Source organism: Falco punctatus (genome assembly GCF_963210335.1).
Source record: "Falco punctatus genome assembly, chromosome: 5".
NCBI classification, from domain to species: domain Eukaryota; kingdom Metazoa; phylum Chordata; class Aves; order Falconiformes; family Falconidae; genus Falco; species Falco punctatus.
This window is the reverse complement of record NC_137584.1, coordinates 80,902,448-80,922,910: the sequence shown is the minus strand read 5'-3', so window position 1 is coordinate 80,922,910 and position 20,463 is coordinate 80,902,448. Positions and strand designations below refer to the sequence as shown.

The following is a 20,463-nucleotide window of genomic DNA, read 5'->3' as shown; positions in this document are numbered from 1 at the left end:
GGGACGCGCGCCGCCGCCGTCACCTTCCTTGCCGCTCATCCCGGTGCCGCCGCCGAGCCAGGCCGCGTTCCCCGCGACGGCAACCCGCCTCCACCCCGCCCGCCGCCAGGGCCCCGCCGCACCGCCGCGGTAGGGCGCCTGCGCGGGTGCCTGACAGCAGGGCGCCGCACAGCCGGGGCGCCGGCCCGCCGCGGGAGGCGCGGTGCGGGGCTCGAGCGGCGCGGAGGGCGATGCCGGGCCTTACTGCCCGGGAGGGCGGGGTAGCGCCGCGGGCCGGGCCGGGCTCCGAGCAGGCGAGTGGCTGGGCAGCTAGCCTGCCGCCCCGCCGTGGGGCCTGCCGCGCCCGCGGCACGACGGGACATGTAGTGGTCGGACCGGGACTGGCTGGCGGAGCGGTGGCGTCCCGGTGGTACTTGCCCGCTGCCCTTGCTAACAGCCGGCGTGTGCCGCCAGCGCCCTGCCCGGCCAGTGGAGCGGAGGAGGAGTGGGGGGCGATCATCCTCCTGCGCTGGGCACCGGTGAGGCCGCCCCTGGACCCCTGTGTTCAGCTTTGGGCCCCTCACTGCAGGGGGACGTGGAGGGGCTGGAGCATGTCCAGAGCTGGGCAGGGGGCTGGGGCAGGGGCTGGGGCACCAGCCTTGTGAGGGGCGGCTGAGGGACCTGGGGGGGTTGGCCTGGAGAGGAGGGGGCTCAGGGGAGACCTGATCGCTCTCCGCAGCCACCTGACAGGGGCCGTAGGCAGCGGGGGTCGGTCTCTTCTCCCGGATAACGAGCGACAGGACGAGAGGAAACGGCCTCACGTTGCGCCAGGGGAGGTTTAGGTTGGGCATTGGGAAAATTTCTTCCCGGGAAGGGTGGTGAAGCGTTGGGACAGGCTGCCCAGGGCGGTGGTGCCGTCGCCATCCCTGGAGGTGTTTAGAGCCCGCGTGGACGCGGTGCTGAGGGCCGTGGGTTAGTGCTGGGCTTGGCAGGGCTGGGGTAGCGGCCGGACCTGATGAGCTCAAAGGGCTTTTCCAAACGGAATGATTCTGTGATTCTGTGACTTTCCACAGTCTGGGCCCACAGAAAGTGACTGTCATGTCACCTTCCCCTCACCCTCCTCCCTTCCCTCTCAGGCCCTCTACCCACTCTCTGCCTCCTTACAGCCTCTTTTCTTCCCTGGCATATCAGGACCATGGTGCTTTCCTTCTACATGAGGTGAACAGGAGCACGTCAATGGCCCAGAGTAGCCACACCAAGGAACATGCTATTCCCCTTAGTGCCCAGTATGGAGAGGGCCCCACAGCACCCAGCTATAAGGTGTACCAGGTGAAGGAGGCCAGAGAGGATGCTAACTGACAGCAAGACAGGGCCTGGAAACTGGAGACGCTAACTGTATACCAAAAAGGTCTGATAGTGAAGCCACCTGATACTTGGAAAAGAAATCTGAGAAGCAGCTGATGTAGCTGCTTCCACAGGGGAGGCAGCAGCCACAGAGCCAGAGAATAGAGGTCCCTGGCCTGCAGGCAGAGAGAGAGGGGCTGTGGATTACTAATCTGACCTGGTTTGGGACTGTCACTTCCTGAACGCAGGTTATTTGCATCCTGTATTTTGTCAGGCCTGGTAAAAATTCCTCTGCTAGAGATGTAGTGTGAGTGTTCATAGGAGACATCACAGGATTGAGCACAAGGGAGATGGATGCACACTGTAAATACATATCCCTCCACCCAGGGCACATGATGACACTTCAGTTCTTATGGTGATAAATACAAAAATCTTGCCCCACTGGACTATTTGTGCTTCTCTTTCCTACACTGCATCCTGATAATGTTCCTCTAACATGTTTAAAAAAGGCATGGGTGTTGCAAATCCCAAAACCAAAAAGTTTGCAAATCATCAGTCTTGTTGCTCTGCTGCTAGACAGCTGTTGCCTGTTTTAGTAGCTGGATTCCCAAGGAAACAGCTCACATGAGCACAAAGGCGGAGTGCTTGCAGCTTTTGTGTGTGGGTGTGCGTGTGTGTCAGTCCTTCCTCCCCACCCTTAATAATTTTTTAATCTGTTGGTCAATTGGTCGATTCAATTTGACAGAGGGAAAGAGCCTCCAGGAGTGATTATAAACATCCTGACTAGGGAAAAAAAATTGGGTGGAACTTGCACCTTACTAGAAACCAGATAAGCCCAGCTGTGAGATGGGAATGCTTCAGAGGCCAATGTTAGTAGAGCCCGGCCTTTGGTAGTTCTAGCACAGCAGGGACACTAGCCCTGGCTCAAGCCTTTGTGTTTAACAAGTAAACAAATACAGCTAATAGCAAACTTGAATACCAGATGAATCTGTGGACAGATTTAGGAGGACAATAAATCACCTAAGTCAGATAGTGGAGGAGTTAAGCTTTGACAAGGAGCTTTAAACAGTCTCTAGACAGCCAAGCAGGAGTTGCTAAAACCTGGTATTTCCAAATATCTAGAACATATGACTCTGTTGTGCAGTGTTCAAAATTTTTCAGAAGCATAACAAAACCTCTCTCCAATTTCCTAATCTAAGAAAACAGATATTAATCACGTTTGAAAAACAGTACAGAGGATCCTGGCAGAACTTCCTCAGGCCTGATCTGCATACTGAGTTGTGCAACAGCTGATTGTTGCCCTACCAGCTGCACAGGAGCTTTCTGCTTTCTATGTAGCAAGATCAGAACGTGAAATTATTTGTGTCAGTGTTATCGTTGCACACATTTAAGCACAGCCTTTTGTTTAGAAGAGGTACAAAATTGCTTTTCTACATATACTTTTTTTTTTTTAATACTGTGCTATTTCCCTGTTTTCAGCAGCAATTTGGACAAAAAGTAGAGTAGATTTGATTATGTCAGTGTCACAGGATGGTGGAAAGAGCACTAGCATTTGAATATTTCCCAGCAGTGGAGACTTCTCGGCCAATTGTGGGGAGTGGAGGCTTGGTCTTCCACTGATTTCTGTTGTACTCAGGGACACTTTGCACATGCCCAGAGATATTCAGCAACTTGCTTGACATCCCTAAGATGTTGTCGTGAATAAAAACTGGGGTGGTTTTTTTTTTTTTCTGAGGCAGTCCATTTAAATGTGGCAGTGATAAACTTCTTTGGCAACAGGTTATTTGCAGTATCTTTCTTCTAGTGGATAATTATACCTTTCCCCCTCCCAGTTATGTTTTCTTTATTCCTGAAGAGAATGGCAGCTGCACAAGTGTGAAGGAGGAATAACAACATTTTGAGGAAGAAAATAGTAAGAGAAAGGAGGTGCCAGGATTTAGGGTAGGGCAAAAACCCCAAACAAACTAACAAACCAACAAGGTTTCCTCAGAGACTTAAGGTCACGCTGAGATGTTGCATATGAGTTGCATACAACTGTGCTCCAGATCCTAAGACAAGACCAGTAACTCAGTAACTTTCATATGGAAAAAAAAAATGTTTTTTAAGACTCACAGTTGTGAGGGCAGAGCATGAGTAGGTGGACAAGATATCATCTGTGCCTTTATGAGTGGGCAAGCCAACTGAAAACAACCACCATCGGGGGTAGGAACTTCTTATTTCATTTTATCCCTGAAGCCTGCCGCTTTGGGCAATGACCTACTTTAGTAACACTCCTACACAATATTCTTCAGTGAGGCTTTTGCTCTGCTGCAGTGTTGTCAGCAGAGACTACCTTGAAATGATGCTCAAGGGAGTGGAGAATGAATCTTTCCTTCTCTGGAAAAGCCCAAGTTTAATATCGACTCAGTTGAACACCGTAAAGGGCAGACATAGGAGTGGTGGTGGGTCCAACTCAAGGACCACACTAGTGGAGCTGCTGTAACACCTACAGCTTCAAGTAATGAAGTTGTACAGAGGTAGGGCCCAAGTGATTTTGCAGACACATGAAATTACCATATCTTTATGCCCTCAATCATTTCTGTGTAGCTCTTTGGAAGCTTTTCAAGGAGCCTGGGTTTACTGGCAGAGCTCACAGTGTACTCTTCCTGGACCTGTATGGCTTGTAGAGCTTTAGAGACAAATGCTGTCTTTGCAATGCCCTCCTGTGTTTAAATAACCAGCCTGGAAATGTCTCCTAAAGTCTCTATAAAGCAGTAGCACTATGGATAGTTAGAGCTGCAATTATCTCTGTGTAACCTTTTGGTTTTCGTTTTATCTCATGATATGACGTAGTCTTTAGAGCAAGGTTGTGAGGTTGCCTTGGGGATGGAGGGCTTAACCATAGGGTTATCTGTCATACTGAAACGTTCACGTTAGCCAATGTAACTGTGAATGCTTTTAACAAACAATTGAGCGAAGTGACAAAAAGCTTACGAAACAGTCACAGGGGAATTGCATAAACTGGGGTCAGATGTTCAATTTGAGACTGTTACATGACCAAGGAGTTTTGCAGCTGGTTGACAAAAGGAAGTGGGAGGTCAGCTGGTCTCGAGTTGTTGTAACAACAACCTGTTATGTTTCTCAGACAACAGAGATGCCCTTAGTCTTGGCAGGGTGGATCAGGAGGATGATTTCCTCTTTTCCTGGAATAATGTTTGAAAGCTGCGAATGTTTTTCAGCCAGTAGCATTTGGGATTTCTCTTGGAAGAGGCAGCAAAGACACCAACTGCTAATACACCATGGTGCAGCCTTTGAGTGGATCTGCAGGAAGACTTTAGGAATGCCCTGTCGATTTAGCTGACTTGTAAATGAGCAAGTGGAAAAGAGAGGGACAGAGAGAACCTAAAGGTTTGCTACAACACCCAGCTGGGTGTGTGTGTGTGTGTGGAAAGAGACCCAACTGTGCATTGCCTTTATTCCTAATGTTTAGTTTGTATCTTGCAAGGGAAAACTGGCAAGTGACCGCCTATGAATAATGAACCCATGGGGAAAGTTTGTTTCTAAACATGAACAGTTAGTGCCTGGTTTATGTCTGGGTGGGTGTGCTGGCTATTTCATAAAGATTTCATTCTACTGAGGCAACCACATGAAAGAATTACTTTGGAGGAATTCAAGGTGAGAATATCTTTATTCTGCATCTACATCAACACCAACACCCTTGATTCAGTAGAAGCGAAGTGCAGAGACTAACTTCTCTGCCTCGTCTCTTCCATGCCCCTCTCCATGCCTGAGCCCCTTGCAAATTCTAACTGAAGTGATACGGTATTTCTAGCTGCTTCAGTTTGGTCCACTCGATGAAATGCTGTGATTTTCTGCAATAGTGGCAGGACAAAGAAAATGTATGGGCTGAAGTTGCTAGCTGCAGTTTAGGAAGAGATGCTGGTGGAGTAAGAGCAGCAAACAAATCAAAACAAAAACATTCCCTTCAGCTATGGGAGTAACAAAAGTGAGGGAGCCTGAAGGTGCAATTCTCATCAGAAATAGTAAAGCCGATGGTGTAATAGCAGAACTTGCTTTTTGCTTTTTTTTTTTTTTTTGTACGCACACCTAAGTCTCTTCTCTGAACCCTACCAACCTTGAAGAGTCTCAGATGCTCTTCAGTACCTGTGACCCTCAGTACCGCCTGGGTAAGCAGTGCCAAATACATATTCTCCTTCACCCTCTTGGTCCTCTTTAGTGCTTCGGTTTGGTGACAATGGCTCTTAGCAAAAGGCTTAATCTGGTTCATCAGCAGTTAACCCTCTATAAGAAAGAGTCTGAGAATACTGTTGGTGTCTACATCTGAGAGAGGCAAAATATTACATTATATATGGAAAACCCTCATTCATGCCAATGTAAAACAGGAATAATGCTGTTTAAATTGGGTGCTATTGAGATGACTATCAAGTCTTGAGAATTCCCAATGTACAGAATATTTTATGCTGCGGTATAGGTAGGGCCAAAAAAACACAGCAAGGCTTAGGCAGTTAGAGAAATGCTTTCCTAACAATTCCCACCAAAAAGTTCTGTTAAAAAGCAGTTAAGGTTGCTCCAGGGCAAAACACACCCACACAAGAAATGACAGGTTAGGGGAACCTTCTTCGTGTAAGCTATGGTGCACACCTCATATTAACCACTCCCAGTGACAGACTCCAAACCCCAACAAGAAGCTTCCCTTGTTCTGCGGGATAAAGAAACAAACTAAACACCCATCCCTCCTACATGCTTCAGTGCAAAACCCTCTGGCTTCTGCAAGGCTAACATTAGGGGCTGGTGCATGCCTAGAGGCTACGGTGATTATGGGGGAAAAAACGAGGATTAACAAGTGCCCCCCTGAGCACGCACTCTGCTGGTACTGCTGGTCTCAGGGACCTTCTTTGACTTTGTCAGACTGTTTTTCTCTGTGGTTGACCACTCTGCTTAGTAGACCCCCTCCACAATGCAGGGCTGAAGAGCCATATGTTGCTTTTTATTAGATTGGAGAATGAGATATTTGATATATTTACACCAGAGTAAAGCTGGTTCCCTTGCTGCAAAAATAGCTACGCCTGCACGAGGTATCTGTATGGGACTTCTAGAGGATTTATTCCCAGCTGGGCCAGGAGAGATTTTACATGAAATGGGTTTTGTTGCCCAGCATTATGGGGATCCTGTGCAGAATGATGACTGCACTAAGCTGTAGTTACAATTAAAGCTAATTTGTAACACAATTTTATGATCAGCATAGCATATGATTTTATGACCAGAATAGCACAGGATTTTTGTGATCAGTCAGTGTAGTACTGGTTACCTTATCATTCCTAATCACCTGGACCCTCTGCAGATTGGTCTTAATATTTGCCTTGCAGTATCAATATAAAAATCATCATATAGACTCAAAACATGTAAAAGAATGCAAGTCATTCACTCAGTTCTTGGCAGAAGCAGATGACGGTGAAGGCATCCCTGACCATTTGGGGATCATGAGTTTTGCTGTTCAGCAGCAGTTGTGGTCCAAGCCCTACTTAGGACTTGTAACTGCTTGATTTTATAGACAGTGCTCTGTGTGCTGCTACACTTCCCTGTTCTGTGATGGGGTCATCACAGCCTGTTTGGCCAGGTGTCTGGAACCTTAAAAGCTGGTAAGGCAGGGAGTAGTTGGGAACCTTGTCAGGAACTTTGAGGCTGGCTGATAGGGAGGGGGAGAGGAAATCTGCCTGGTGCGCAGGACCTTCCAGGCCTGATGAGGAAGGTAAAAGGGACTGATACATGACTGGCTTGGTCACAGAGAATGGCCATTTGCCTTATAAAATTACATTACTTATGCCAACCATATTACAAGGGGTCAGGAGCAGGGGGTGCCACTTACAGATCTGCACTGAAGAAGCCGTTGCTGGAGTTGAAGTGTATTGGTGGTCTTCCATCTACCTTCCCACATAGCTTTATACCTCCCACACCTAACTGCTACTTTTATCCAAGTTTCTTCTGCTCCACGGAGTCACAGTGATCAGTACTGACCAGGTTTCACCTTGTGGCTTAAATGCTAATACAGAGTTAGTCCTGCCTTTTTGTACCCAGGGGCTCTACGAACAATGTTTTGCCATGCCACTGACACACTTTATCTGCTTCATCTGTGCCACAGGGGGCTCGTGAGCCTTCTCATACTCTCCAAAAGGATAAAGATGTTTGGTCCAGTCACAGAAACCAGAATGTTTATCCTGGGCCTCAGGGGAAGGGTTTGAGGCGGCTCTGCATAGCAGCTGCACAAAGCATTAAAGACAAGTAGATGGAGTACAGTAGTGCTGCGGATCTTTGTCCATTGAAAATGTGCTGGAGAAGATTTTGTCAGGAGGTATTAGTTTAAGAATGCAATTTTATGTCATGGGTAATGACCTTGAAGATGCTGGGGATGGTAAGACTGAAAACCTCCTCGCTGAATCTACCGTACACATGCCAATGCTGTGACCTGGCCATAGTCTGTTACTTGACCAGGTGTCTCCAAAATTCTGGCCCTGCTCTCCCTGACTGCTGTGCTGTGTGATCAGCTTCAGTCTGGAAAACTGAAATCATCATCAGGGAAGCGTGACTGTTGTCATCTACCTGGACTTGTGCAAAGCTTTTGACACTGTCCCACACAGCATCCTTGTCTCTAAACTGGAGAGACATGGATTTGACGGGTGGACCACTTTGGTGGTTAAGGAACTGGCTGTATGGTCACACTCATTCTAGTCAGTGGCTCAATGTCCAAGTGGAGACTGGTGATAAGTGGCATTTCTCAGGGATCTGTACTGGGACCAGTACTGTTCAACATTGTTGCTGGTGACATGGACAGCAGGATCGACTGCACCACTCAGCAAGTTTGCTGATGACACCAAGCTGTGTGGTGTGGTTGACACGCTGAAGGGAAGGAATCTCATCCAGAGGGACCTTGACAGGTTTGAGAGGTGGGCCCAAGCGAGCATCGCAAAGTTCAACAGGGCCAAGTGCAAGGTCCTGGGCCAGAGCAACCCCCAGTATCAATACAGGCTGGGCAGAGAGCAGATTGAGAGCAGCCCTGAGGAGAAAGATTAGAGAATGCTGGTGGACAAAAAACTCACGGTGTGCTTGCAGCCCAGAAAGCCAATCAAATCCTGGGCTGCATCAAAAGAAGCGTGGCCAGCAGGTCAAGGGAGGTGATTCTCTCCCTCTACTCCGCTAGATCTACGCCACCCCACCTGGAGCACTGCATCCAGCTCTGGGGACCCCAACATAAGAGGAGGGCCACGAAGATGATCAGAGGGCTGGAATGCCTCTCCTATGAAGACAGCCTGAGAGACTTGGGGTTGTTCAGCCTGGAGAAGAGAAGGCTCTGGGGAGACCTTATAGCAGCCTGTGGGTACCTAACAGGGCCCTGAAGGTTGGAGGGGGACTTTTTACAAGGGCCTGTAGCAATAGGGCAAGGGGGAACGGCTTTCAACTGAAAGAGGGTAGATTTACAGCAGATATTAGGAAGAAACTCTTCACTGTGAGGGTGGTGAGGCACTGGAACAGGCTACCCAGAGAAGCTGTGGATGCCCCATCCCTGGAAGTGCTCAAGGCCAGGCTGGACGGGGCTTTGAGCAACCTGCTCTAGTGGAAGGTGTCCCTGCCCGTGGCAGGGGGGTTGGAACTAGATGATCTTTAAGGTCCCTTCCAACCCAAACCGTTCTATGATTCTGTGATAATACAACTGTGCTCATTACAGACTGAACATTTTGTAGTTCTGTCACAGTGCAAAGGCCCCAGAAAGCAAACTAATAAAGGTTTGATGTGCATTTATAACTTCATCTTTAAAAAGTCAGCATGACGTTTTTATTTTCCTGTCCTCCAGGAAAATCTATATCAACAAATCCCAGAAAATCAATATTTGTTTAGAAAACTGTAACAACTAAAACGTTAATCTTAATGCCTTTTTAATGCTAAATGCCTTTATCAATGGTCTCTAATTTCACCACAGGCTATGTAAGAGTAATACACAACACAGAGTAAGCTCGGAGCAGGGGTCTTTTGCAGATACCTATACATGACACACACAGCTCTACGCACTGGTCTAAGAATATGATATCAAAATGGGTGGAATCTTTGTTTCTATGACAAGACTATGTCCCTTATGGAAGTCACCAGCATCAATGCTAAGCTTCCCTGTAAGCTCTTTTGAGCCACCATTATTAAAAATACATTACACATACACCTGTACAAGTTGAAGTCTTAGAAGAACATGTCTATTCCTCAGAAATCAAAGCACTTTCAATGTGGATGCCTGCGGGGGACAGTGATCATAAAGCAGCCAGAGAGCAAAAGGAATGCTGAGGGTTCAGAGCCTGCGTGATTACCCACAGCTGTACAAACAGCACAGTGGAGAAAACAGATTGACCTTGGCCATGTTTTGAGAGTGCCAGATAACCAGGTCCTTCAACAAGCCCTGTTTCAACATGGAGAGGAAAGAAGAGACAGATCCTGAGGAACGTGAGGAAATAGAATAATGACTAAAGCAACTACATCGCCAGTCAGCAATTTGAACATCTTCAAGGGACTGATGTGGGGTAGAACTGGTTGGTGATGACAGACATCTGCCTTATATTCCTGGCAGCATAAGAAGTGGATTAGACTGGATATGTAACAATAATATCTCAAGTACAAGTAGACAGCACCTTTGAAAATATGAATTATTGTGCCTTAACCATCCCATAAGTAGCCATAGCAGTGAAATTTTAGTGCGTTTGCAGGAAATTTGAAATGGAATTTAAAAGGCAGAAGGCACCTTTTGGTGTATTTCTAAATCCATAGCTATATTTTTCCAGTTTATTAGTGCCTTTGTTCTCCTGTATAGAGAGCACTGGGGGGCCCCATACCAGCAAGTAATTGCAATGCTCATGTCACTGACCTCCCCTTCACCCTTGCAAATAGGTATTTTCTTTGCTGTTTCCTCACATGACTGGGGAACACACCCTCCAACACCAGGATCACTTGCAAAATTGCAAACGCTATCACTAGGCTGGCCATCAGCATCCCCTCTAACTCTTATCTTGGGCTGTGCCCCACTAGGGTTGTTAAGTTAGATGCTTGACCTCGGGGCAGGGGGGAATCTCTCCACCCCCCATACCCTCCCCGTGGTGAATGAAACACAGTGGATCAGTTAACTGGTAGAGCGCTCACTGGATGTTACGCCCATGAACTATGGAGGCTTGATGCAGGATGAAAGCTAGGAATTAACTTCCTCCAGAATCTCCTGTAACTCAGAGCAGGCTGCGGAGGTGATCCTTAGAACGGTTGTGGGAAACAAGCTTGAGGACTGAAGGAAACCTTATCTTTGCTGTCCCAGAAAACTGAGCGTTACACAATACTTGTTTTTCTCACCTTGTGAATTCTGCATTTGCAACGTGCAAAATCCTCAGGTGTATATGTGTTCACTGCCATCCAGCATCTTGGTAACTGGAGAATAAAGATGAGATGTTTGGAGAGCTTCTGAAGAACATTACTGTGAAGAACATTACTGTAGTTCCAAACAGACAAGAGTTCCCTAAACAAGGCGGGGGGCGGGGGGTGGGGGGTGGGGGTGGGGTGAAGATGACAGAAGGGAGATGGAAAGGGAACAGAAGGTGAAGGTCAGTATTCTGTCAGTCACTGATGGAGGACTCCCCTCCTAGCACAGGGACTATGAAAGTGCTTCCCTGTTAAGGCTTCACCTACAGCTGCTGCCAGCTTGGCAGGGAAAGCATCTCTCTGATGAAAACAAATTCCTGTGTTCCCCTGACACCGAGTTGCTCCTGCAGCACTGCAGCTCTCAGAGAACCTGAGTGACTCCAAGGAGAAACACTGCATTTACCCTGGCTGTTTTGCTCTCCCCTTTCAAACACTAATTTTATATTCTTCAGTCGACCAAGCAACTCTGCAAATTTTACAACCTGTTCTCCCCAGAGCCCGAAGGCATAAAGCACTCACACAGTGCACAACCTGAGAACTAAAGTATAAAATACAGGAAAACACATAAAACCTCTACAAAAGGATCGGAATAAGGTCAGTGAATCTGCCTACACCTTCAGGAGCAAGCACTCACCTGACTGATAAATCAAGATATAAAAACAGACCATGTTAAAAGCTGATGAAAGCACAAGTAGGCATAGCATATTATTTAGATCTGTCACACAGAAATCCCATACCTGATTTATGAGAAAGTGTAAGGAACATGTCCTCACCAGATACCTGCCAACTGCGTATTGAGACCTTTAGAACAAATTTAGAAGAATGAATAATTACAAATTGCATGTAATAAGTAGCTGGGAAACAGGATAAGATGCAAGATGGGTCTTTCAAAACCAGATCATGTCAAACTAAGCAATTATCTTTCCTAGATGTGATAACTCAACCTTTTTGGCAGAGGAAGCATGGTAGGTCTTACTTGTTGGATTTCAGTAAAGCATTTGATACAGTGCCACTACTTACGTGATTAAAAGGCAAACTGGAGAAGATGGAGATTAGTAGGCAAATTGTACATGGGTGAGGAACTGCCTGAAGGGAAGAAGATAAGTAACCTTGGAAAGGTGCTATGCTGGAATGAGAGGGTTCCACAAGGTTCCACAAAGACCGGTCTTAGGGCTTTCAATATTTTTACTGACAGTTTAGATATTAAAAAAACAGGAGTGTTGTGAAACGTGACTGATGTGTGATGAAATCTGTCAACATCAGAAAGCTGGATGGTGTTTCTGGTACTCAAGAAGTTATGGATATCACAGGCAGAGATCACTGAGAGATGAAGTTACATAAATAGAGTCAAACGCTGTAGTAAAAATTGGACGGAAAAGAGGTGGAAATTATGCTAATGGCATTGTAAAAAAGGCACCAAGAAACTTCATCTGGAATACTGTATACAATTCCAGTTAGCTCTGTGTTCAGAAAGCCCTCAAACTGAAATAGGTGCTGTGAAGAGATGTCCAGGAAAATTATGGGGAACAGACAGCCTGTCCTGTAAGACACGGGAAGAATTTCAGCAAAGCAAAGAATGAGAGACCTTATAATTTCTCTCCGTAAACACCGTGGGAGGACAGGAAGGTAAAAGACAAACTATTCCACTTGAAGGACAATGTGACCCAAAAATATTTGAGTGCAAAGTGGCCATCAACAGACTGAGTCCTGAAATTAGAGGAAAGTTCCTTGTTACTAGAGGCATGACCAAACAGGCTTTCCACAGAGGAAGACGGCAGCAAATGTTGCTGGTTTTCGGCGTGAGGTGTACTTAGTTTCCAAAGAGCCTGTACCACACGGCTGCCTGCCGTGACCCAGGCCAGGCTCAGAGCTCCAAGGAAACAGCTTCCACCTCTGTCCCCACTCCCGTCCTAAGAGCAGCTGCCAGTGGTGTCCCAGGAAGGTGTTCCTGGAGTCTGGTCTTACAACAGCCGGTCTCTCACCGGTTGCACAGACTGGGAGGCAAATCTTTAAATGTCTGTCTCCCAGCCCTCAAGGAAGGTCGCTCCCTTTTCTCACAGTGCTGTGCAAAACATCTATTTCTCCAGCTGCCCCGGGCATTGCTTAATACTTGCCGGTTTTCCAAAGGCATTCTTCATTTTGATCTTAGGCAGTAGCTAAATGGCTCATTTCTCCAGCCCAGGTGCTTCCTCCACCAAGGCAACGGGGAAAAAAGCAGGCTCCGTGGCAGGCAGGTTGCTGAGTCCCTCTGTGGCATTTCTGCTGCTGCCACTTCACTGCTGTCTGCCCCTGCCCTGGGGCTGCAGCATGCCATGCTCTTGGCTGTGGCAGCACAAGTGGCTGTGGTGACCTACCAGAGCAAGTGCCAGGTCTGGCCAAAACACACCACCAGTGCAGTTGCCAGGAAGGTGCATACAGGCTTATGGAGAGAGGAGATGGAAGGGGAGGCATGCAGCTACTGTTTATTATCTATGATATGGCTACATTACCGTAGTGGGCCAGCCACCTTGCTCACTGGGTGAAAGAAACGTGGACTTTGAAAAGTTTAATATGACCTGTCTCAGACCCATCTGCTTTAAAAACAGTATGTTGACCACGGTGGATGGCCAAGTGCTAAAGCACATCAGAGAAGTGCTCTTTGGTATTTGTGGACTCCAAAGCCTGGTTCTTGGAAGAAGGGGCAGAGGAGACTGTGGATCAGGCAGTAGGACTGTGAGCTGTCAATTGCATCAACACATCTGGAGCACCTCGGACCTCCAAAGTCATTGATCATGTCCTGGGGACCAGTTTTCTACATGTGTTCATAGCAACGCACACTTTCCACTCCTTTGCCATGCAGCTGCACACACACCACCCCCCAAGCTCAAGGCTAACCGCCAGGAAAATGCCCTCTGTCACCCTGGCACTGCTGGCCATGCCAGGTTTACTGAACCACCCGCCTTTTTTCTTCAGCATGGTACTGGCTTTGCAATAACTGGAACTTTTCCAAATCCTCCTTGAAGCCGCCTCCTCTTTGCTCACCCACCTCCTTGCTGGCAGCAGCTTTCTGTGGCAGAGGAGTGGGTACCTGCATGGTGTCCCCCTGCCCCACAGGGAAGCGGCATCTGCTCGGAAAGTAAAAGCTGACTTTTCCTTTGCGCATGCTGGCATCAAGGAGGTGCACTGAACTTGTCCATCTGTGCAGCTCACGTGGATGCAAGGTCTGCTGGCACCGAGGAGTCCCATGGGTTTTGATAAGGGGATCTGGCCGGTTTTCATGGAAAGTGTTAGCAGGGAACACACTGTGAGCAAGCTCATGTGAGGCAGGGGATATGGGACAGGGCTGTATTTTAATCTCCGTTAGCACAGTACAATCCTGGCCGGAGCCCAGGGCTCCTCAAAACCGTCCAATACCTATTCTAATGGTGACGGCATTCAGAGGTAAACCTGTTCCTAGGCAGAGGAAATTGGCACAATTGTCCCAATAAATAGTTCAGAAGTCTATCTTTAAAGCAGAGCTCCAGTGCATAGGGAGAAAAGCTGCTATTTCACCCGCTCCTTTATATGTTGGCCCTGCTGTCCCCGTCTGGCTGACCTTTCGCTAGTGTAAAACCTCCGAGGGCTATTTTCATCCTAGTGTAAATCAGCGTAGCTTCAGGGTTGGCATCACAGGAGGTTCTTATCTCATGGGGACTGTCCCAGCACAACCTCCCTCCTGAGCACACCTCTGGGCTGGAGAAAACAGGATCTGCTGTACACACTGCTGCTGGCTGTGGCTCTGCCCCCACCAGAGGAATCCTGAGCCAATCCTTTTGACATTCCCCCTTCCCTTCCTTAAGAGTGACCCCAAACAACTACCAGTATCTTCCCTTCGGGCAGTGTTTCTGCCACCCTGCAGCTGGACTCCTCCCAGGTGAGGGGAGCTTGGCTGCTGTGGTGGAGAGAGGGAAGTGCCTGCAGAAAGCAATTCATCCCTCCTAAAATCTGAACTGCGTCTCTCTCTGAGGAGGTGCCCAGGACGACTGTGCTGCTGACACCAATGCTTCATTTAGACACCTAAAATGAGGTGGGGATAAATTCACAGCCTTCTGCTTCTCAGGCATGATGTTTCACAAGCAGAAATGTCCTAATTCTCCTGCGTGTTGCTCTCAGCCACTACAAGTTAGGTAGGATGTTAGATAACGTGTGTCCTCCCACGTTCTGGCAGAGCTCTTTTCCCCAAGTGGCATAAATGATAACTTTCATCTTGCTACACTAGATAATCAACATTGCTTCGTGTAAAGGATGCATAATTTTATATCTGGCTGTTATCAATAAACAGTTCCTATCTATGGCAACAATTGCCTGCAACATCGAGGGTTTGGATTTTGTCATGTAATCGTTGTTGAAATGGCTATCTTTTGTAATCAATAGCCTGAGAGTCTTTCTCAGGAAGATTTGCATTGCATGATCAACAGGAACAGTAGTCCAAGCCAACTTGATGAAAGGGACAGCTAATCCCAAAGACCCAAGCAACTGGAATGTGCCCTGCTCTGGGGGGGGCGTCACTCAGCTACGTGCACACAGCTGGGTATGGCTTGTGTAGCTGAAGCTCGTAGGTAGCTAGAGGTTTGGGGGTTGGTTGGTGGCGGGGGCGTTGTTGTTTCTTTTAAAGTAAGAAAAACATCCACAGTTGTTCCACAGGAAAAGAACAAGTAATCTACCCACATGGAATATACGCAGTTGTCCTTGTTTCCTCCGTGCTTACTTTTACCTTCTGCTAATATAATTTGGGTGACAAGATTTTTCCAAACGCTGAATTAGGATAAACAGCAGTTGCGTGCTACAGATGAAGGGGAATAACTGGCAGGCTTTTAACAAATGAGTAATACATGCATTGGGCAGATAGTGAGATGCACGAACCTTGCAGTATTTTACAAAAGCAGGCAAAGGCGGTTAACTCATCCGCACAGGCCGAGTCCTTTAGCATAGGGTGTCCGTGCCTCACTGCCCACTCTCCCCTTCCTCGGGATGCTGAGATGGGACAGCTGAGCTGCATGTGAAGCAGCTCCTAAACTGTCCAAGTTTTCAACCTGACCTGTTAAAACAAACTCCCCTTCACCCAAGCAGGGGAGTGAAAAGAAACCCAAGGCATGATTCTCCATGGGAGTAAAACACTCCAGATGACACAGCCTCTGATACCGGAGCAGGGTCGTTGGCACATATGGTGGCAGTTTGTACAGATGCATGGGCCTAGGCAGTGCCCAGTGCGGTGAGGGACAGATTCCGAGTCATGTTTAATGCAAAGTCGGGTCCAAGCTGACCACGTGTGAAACACCTGCCAGAAGCCAGCCTGTGAAGCAGGCTCTCCTTGTCATTCGTCCTGCGGAGCTGCACACCCCCTGGCAACAGAGCAACATCTCTAAAAGGCGTCCCAAACCTAAGAGGGAACAGCGATGATGGTCAAAGCTAGAGCCCTCTAGCTTTGTCCGTCCCTCAACCATAAAAAACCATGAAACTGCATAGGTAGGCAATGCTGCCTATGCTGTCTGAGCACCATTCGGCTGCATGCAAAGCATCTGATTGACAAGTGCAAAGGCCTGGATTAAATGAGTTTTAGTATGTTACCATCCTCTTAGGTGAGGTCCAGTCACTGCTGCTGCAATATGAAGTAAAATGGGTTGGCGTAGATCATGTGAAGGTACCAACACATGCCAAGCCTGTGCGTAGCGCTTGGTAGAGCTGATCCAGGGACCACTGCACTCCAGGGCACCTGGCTGGGTCTGTCTGGCCAAAGCCGTTTCTCTGGGCTCCTCAGCTGAGCTGGCAAAGCTGACTTTTGCCACTCCAAGGATGAAAGGCCAGGACTGGGACTGGCTCACACCACTCAAGGGAAGATGGAAATTGCTGAGCTGGAACAGGGAGCTGGCAGAACACCTAGGAGAGCTGGGCATGCTGTCTTACTACCATGGCAGGAGAGAGTAATGGCAGAGGAGGGAGCAGGGACAGTAGTTTTGTACCATCCCATTCCAGCTTCCCAAGTTCTGCTGTAGCTAAAATACATAGCAAAGCTCCCACCCTTCCAGCTGCTTACTTTGCCAATGGTGAGACCCAACTGTGACTCACGTTAGCGTTCCCTGGGTCTTGCTGCCTCAGTGCCCTGAACCAGCTCCATCTCCCCTGATGAAAGAAGGATGGTGCTTTTATTTCTCTGTCAGGCTCAGCAAAGTCACAAGACAGCAGAGCAGATAGCAAGAGAGCTCAGATAAGCCTCACGAAGTGGGGAGTGCCCAGGCTGAGCGTGGGGCCAGGTGCCCGGGATGTCCCCAAGCTGTCCATTCGCAGGTAACCTAGCATGTCCCCCACAAGGCTACCAGAGCTCTGGTGGAAACCAGAGCATGGGGCTGGGCTATGGCGTAGCTGAGCGGGATTAACACTGCCGTGCCCTACGTGCTGTAAATTTGCACCGCTGACGTGCTGAGGAGGGAGCGAGCTCCTCCTGCCCGGTGTGCCTCAGCCCTGGGCTGTGCACTGCCTGGCCCGCACCTTGGCCACGCTTGGATTCACACGTGCCACGCAATGCCTTCATGCAGATATATTTATCAAGCTAAAAAAAGGTGCTGGTTAACTGTTGTGTTGACTGTGAGGCCCAGCTGTGCTATCTAGAAGGGAAAAAGAGGCCACCTGGAGTTGCAAAAATCTCACAAGTCTGCAAAATAAGGAAGGCAGCATGCTGGTGGGATGTTGGATACTTACTGGAGTGGCGGAATTCCTGCAGCAATACAGAAATTACTCATTTTCACTCCGTGGTCCCTCCCCCAACCACAAAAAAAAATTTTTTTTTTACTTTTTACATATTTCCTGGAATAGGTAATTTTACTAGGAGTGCACTTTGTGCTCTTGTTATGAAAGGGAATCCAGTCCAGTGGGACGAAGTCATTCTTGGAATAACTTTCAATGAAATCAAGAGTTACGACTGGACTCCCTTTGGCGCAACAAGTCCTCAGGATATTGGTGGCTGCTGCAGCCATGTTTTTGTAGGCAGTCTGGATCTACTAGTTTTCCTAGTACAATAATTGTAGTAAGAACTGTGATGTTTTGTAACCAAACTAGTTTATACTGGCAAAAGCCCTACTTTGGATGATAGAGAGGTGACTTATACCACTAAAATTCCCCCAGTTTTTATTTGGGAATTGCTGTTCTATTATAAAATGTCTTTATGCTGTCTGCACAATAGGTGGGGAAGATTACTTCTGCATTGTTATAACAGTACCATTTTCTAGCATAGACAAGCTAAAATGTCTAAATTTTTGTATTTTGTAAAATACTAACATTAGAATATGGTTTGGGGAATAAAGAAACTACTGTCTTTAAACAAAATAAAGTAGGTTGATGCCCTAGATTAGCCTGCAAGGCAAACTCTGTATGACAGTAAGAGAACATAATTCACAAAAAGATTTAGAACATTTTCTTTCATTATTTTTGTCACGCTTGGGTTCCTCATTTCCTAAGCTCTCTGTATAACCATCTGCATGAACCCAGAGCCTCTATATGTCTATTTAAATTTCTAAGATCCAAGTTAAACTTGTTTGCAGTACGCAGAGAAATTGAGCAGTGTTCTGTGTGGGATGCCACTCAGTGTCATACCTATTTGTAAATGCAGCAGCATTGCGGTATCACTGCCTGGCCAGCCCGAGGGGCACTGGGACACTAGCAGCCTTGCCATGGCCAGTTTGGCTGTGGACGGGTCTAAGGAGCTTTTGGGAAGCAGAGGTTCATTGGGAGCACCTCCTGAAAGTGAAAGGCAGCGTGACAGGGAGCACAAAGGTGCAGGGATAAAATCTAAGTATGAGGCAGTATGGGGCATCTTCTTGAAGGTGGGATTTCACCTTGTATTTTGTCGCAGAGAGGACGGAGATGGGCTTGGAAGGCTTTGAAAGCAAAGACAAGCAGCTGTGTTTGATGGTTTAAAATTAGAGGAAACTCAATCTGTGCTTGTTGAGAGCAGCTTTACAGTATTTCCTTACGTATAGCATGTACCTTAGAAAAACTGCAGATCAGTGCAGTACTGTTCCTTAAATAAGCCCCCAGATAACTTGCACAACATCTCAGAAGAGGCAGGAGAGCTGGTGAAGGAAAAAGGGTCTGTGTAGGATCCTAGCAGGTGACCTACCAGGGAAGAAGGGGCTCTGGGCTATCTGAATGCGCAGATTGCTTCCGAGTGGCCCACTACAGATCTTACGAACGAAAATCGGGTCCTTTGGCCTAAAGCCTCCCCTTGACAACCTGTTTCTTGAGGCAACTTGGAGCTCACAGCAATTAGGCTGTGGGCAGGGGGAATTTGCCCTGGGGGTGGCAGAGCTATTCTGGCACCCTGCAGCCACCTTTCCCCAGGGCTCCTCACTCTTGCACACGCTTGGGAGTGGTGCATATCCTCGATGCACCAGCGCTGAGGCCTTGGGACACCAGGAAAGGTGGTGTTAGAAACAAACAGCTGCTGGTGGTGATTCAGTGACCTTTTAGCTCATTCGTGGTGGGCCCTGAGGGGTGTGCGGTGCTCAGGGCTGCCGCAGCACCAGGACGCCTTTGGCTCCCGCTCCTTCCTGCAGCAACCTGAGGCACAGCAAAATCGTTCCACCCGCTGTGTGTGTGCAAATAACTCCATCTGCACGTACAGATTAATGCCATCAGCCAACATATAAATGGGCTTCTATAAATTGGGTTGAGTACTTCTGCTGAGATAAGGTCAGTGGAAGGGGGTGACAAAATGGCAAGCAAAGAGAACAACTTTTGCAGCAGCCCTGTGAATAAATAAATGCAGGGCAAACGTGTATAGGTCTCACAACCAGAGAAAGGATGTTGCAGCAACCAAGGTGTAAGAGAAGGAGAGTCTGGCACAGTTTTGGCTGTGAGGCTAGCTAAAAAAAGACCATGTCTTGTAGGTATTATCCAAAAATAGCCTGCAAATCTGAAAATAGCAAGGCTGTATCAAGGTTTAACAAGAGACCAGAACTGAAGCTTGCGAAGATTGAGAAAGTTGTATGAGATACAGAAAATTACCGTGAACTTCACAGCTTATAAAAGACAGAGAAATGGAAATTAAATTATACTAACTCACACTACCATGTCTCAGTCTCCAGTCACCTGAGCCAAAACAAGCAGACAGTTTTATTTACTGGTTTTTAAATTTTTCCTGGGATGTACAACCTGAAGGTGCTGCGTGCCAGACCTCCCATGCTTCTCGTGTACAGACCATGTTTCTTGCTTGCACAGGCCTCGCTCTTCTGCCAGCACCTCAAACATGTGCTTTGGTGGCCACCTCAGAAATTGCCTGGAGGACTGAAAAGGGCAGAAGCAAGAAACTAGCTGTGTCTGGAGCAGAAGGCTGTGTGAATCCCACTGCTTGCTGCAGGTCAGATACCTTCCTCAGGTTTGCAGGGTTTTGCAAAGTATTTTGTGTGCTACTTACTCCTGCTGGTGGGTTAGGATGCCCACCAAATTGAGACTGGTGTCCTGAACAGGCAGGTGCCAATCTGCCCAGAGAGCAGCAGCTCTGGCTATGAACAGGGACGGGCATCTCAAACGGGCAGCTGCCTAGCAAGTCTTGGCACCACCAGGGATATAGCCAGCTAACTGGGGAACTTTGGGACTTTAGTTTTAGTCTCAGGACCCTTAGTCAAGCATGTATCCCGCTCAGGTACCCTAATCTTTCATCTGATTTAACTCTCCAACCCTGCTCAGGGG

General features: G+C 47.8%; 1 protein-coding gene across 3 annotated transcripts in view; it reads right to left on the bottom strand.

Moving 5' to 3' along the window:
• TSNAX (translin associated factor X) overlaps positions 1–16,179 on the bottom strand; it is a 42,333-nt gene extending 26,154 nt beyond the window's left edge. The window contains exon 1 of one of the 3 annotated variants that reach the window (XM_080388895.1): positions 24–16,179. In XM_080388895.1, the coding sequence (XP_080245021.1) occupies positions 36–1,079 (1,044 nt within the window). In that variant the 5' untranslated portion in view covers positions 1,080–16,179 and the 3' untranslated portion in view covers positions 24–35. The remainder of the gene's footprint in view (positions 1–23) is intronic. The other 2 variants (XM_080388896.1, XM_080388897.1) reach the window with 2 other exon arrangements.
• Between the last annotated feature and the right edge of the window lie 4,284 nt (positions 16,180–20,463).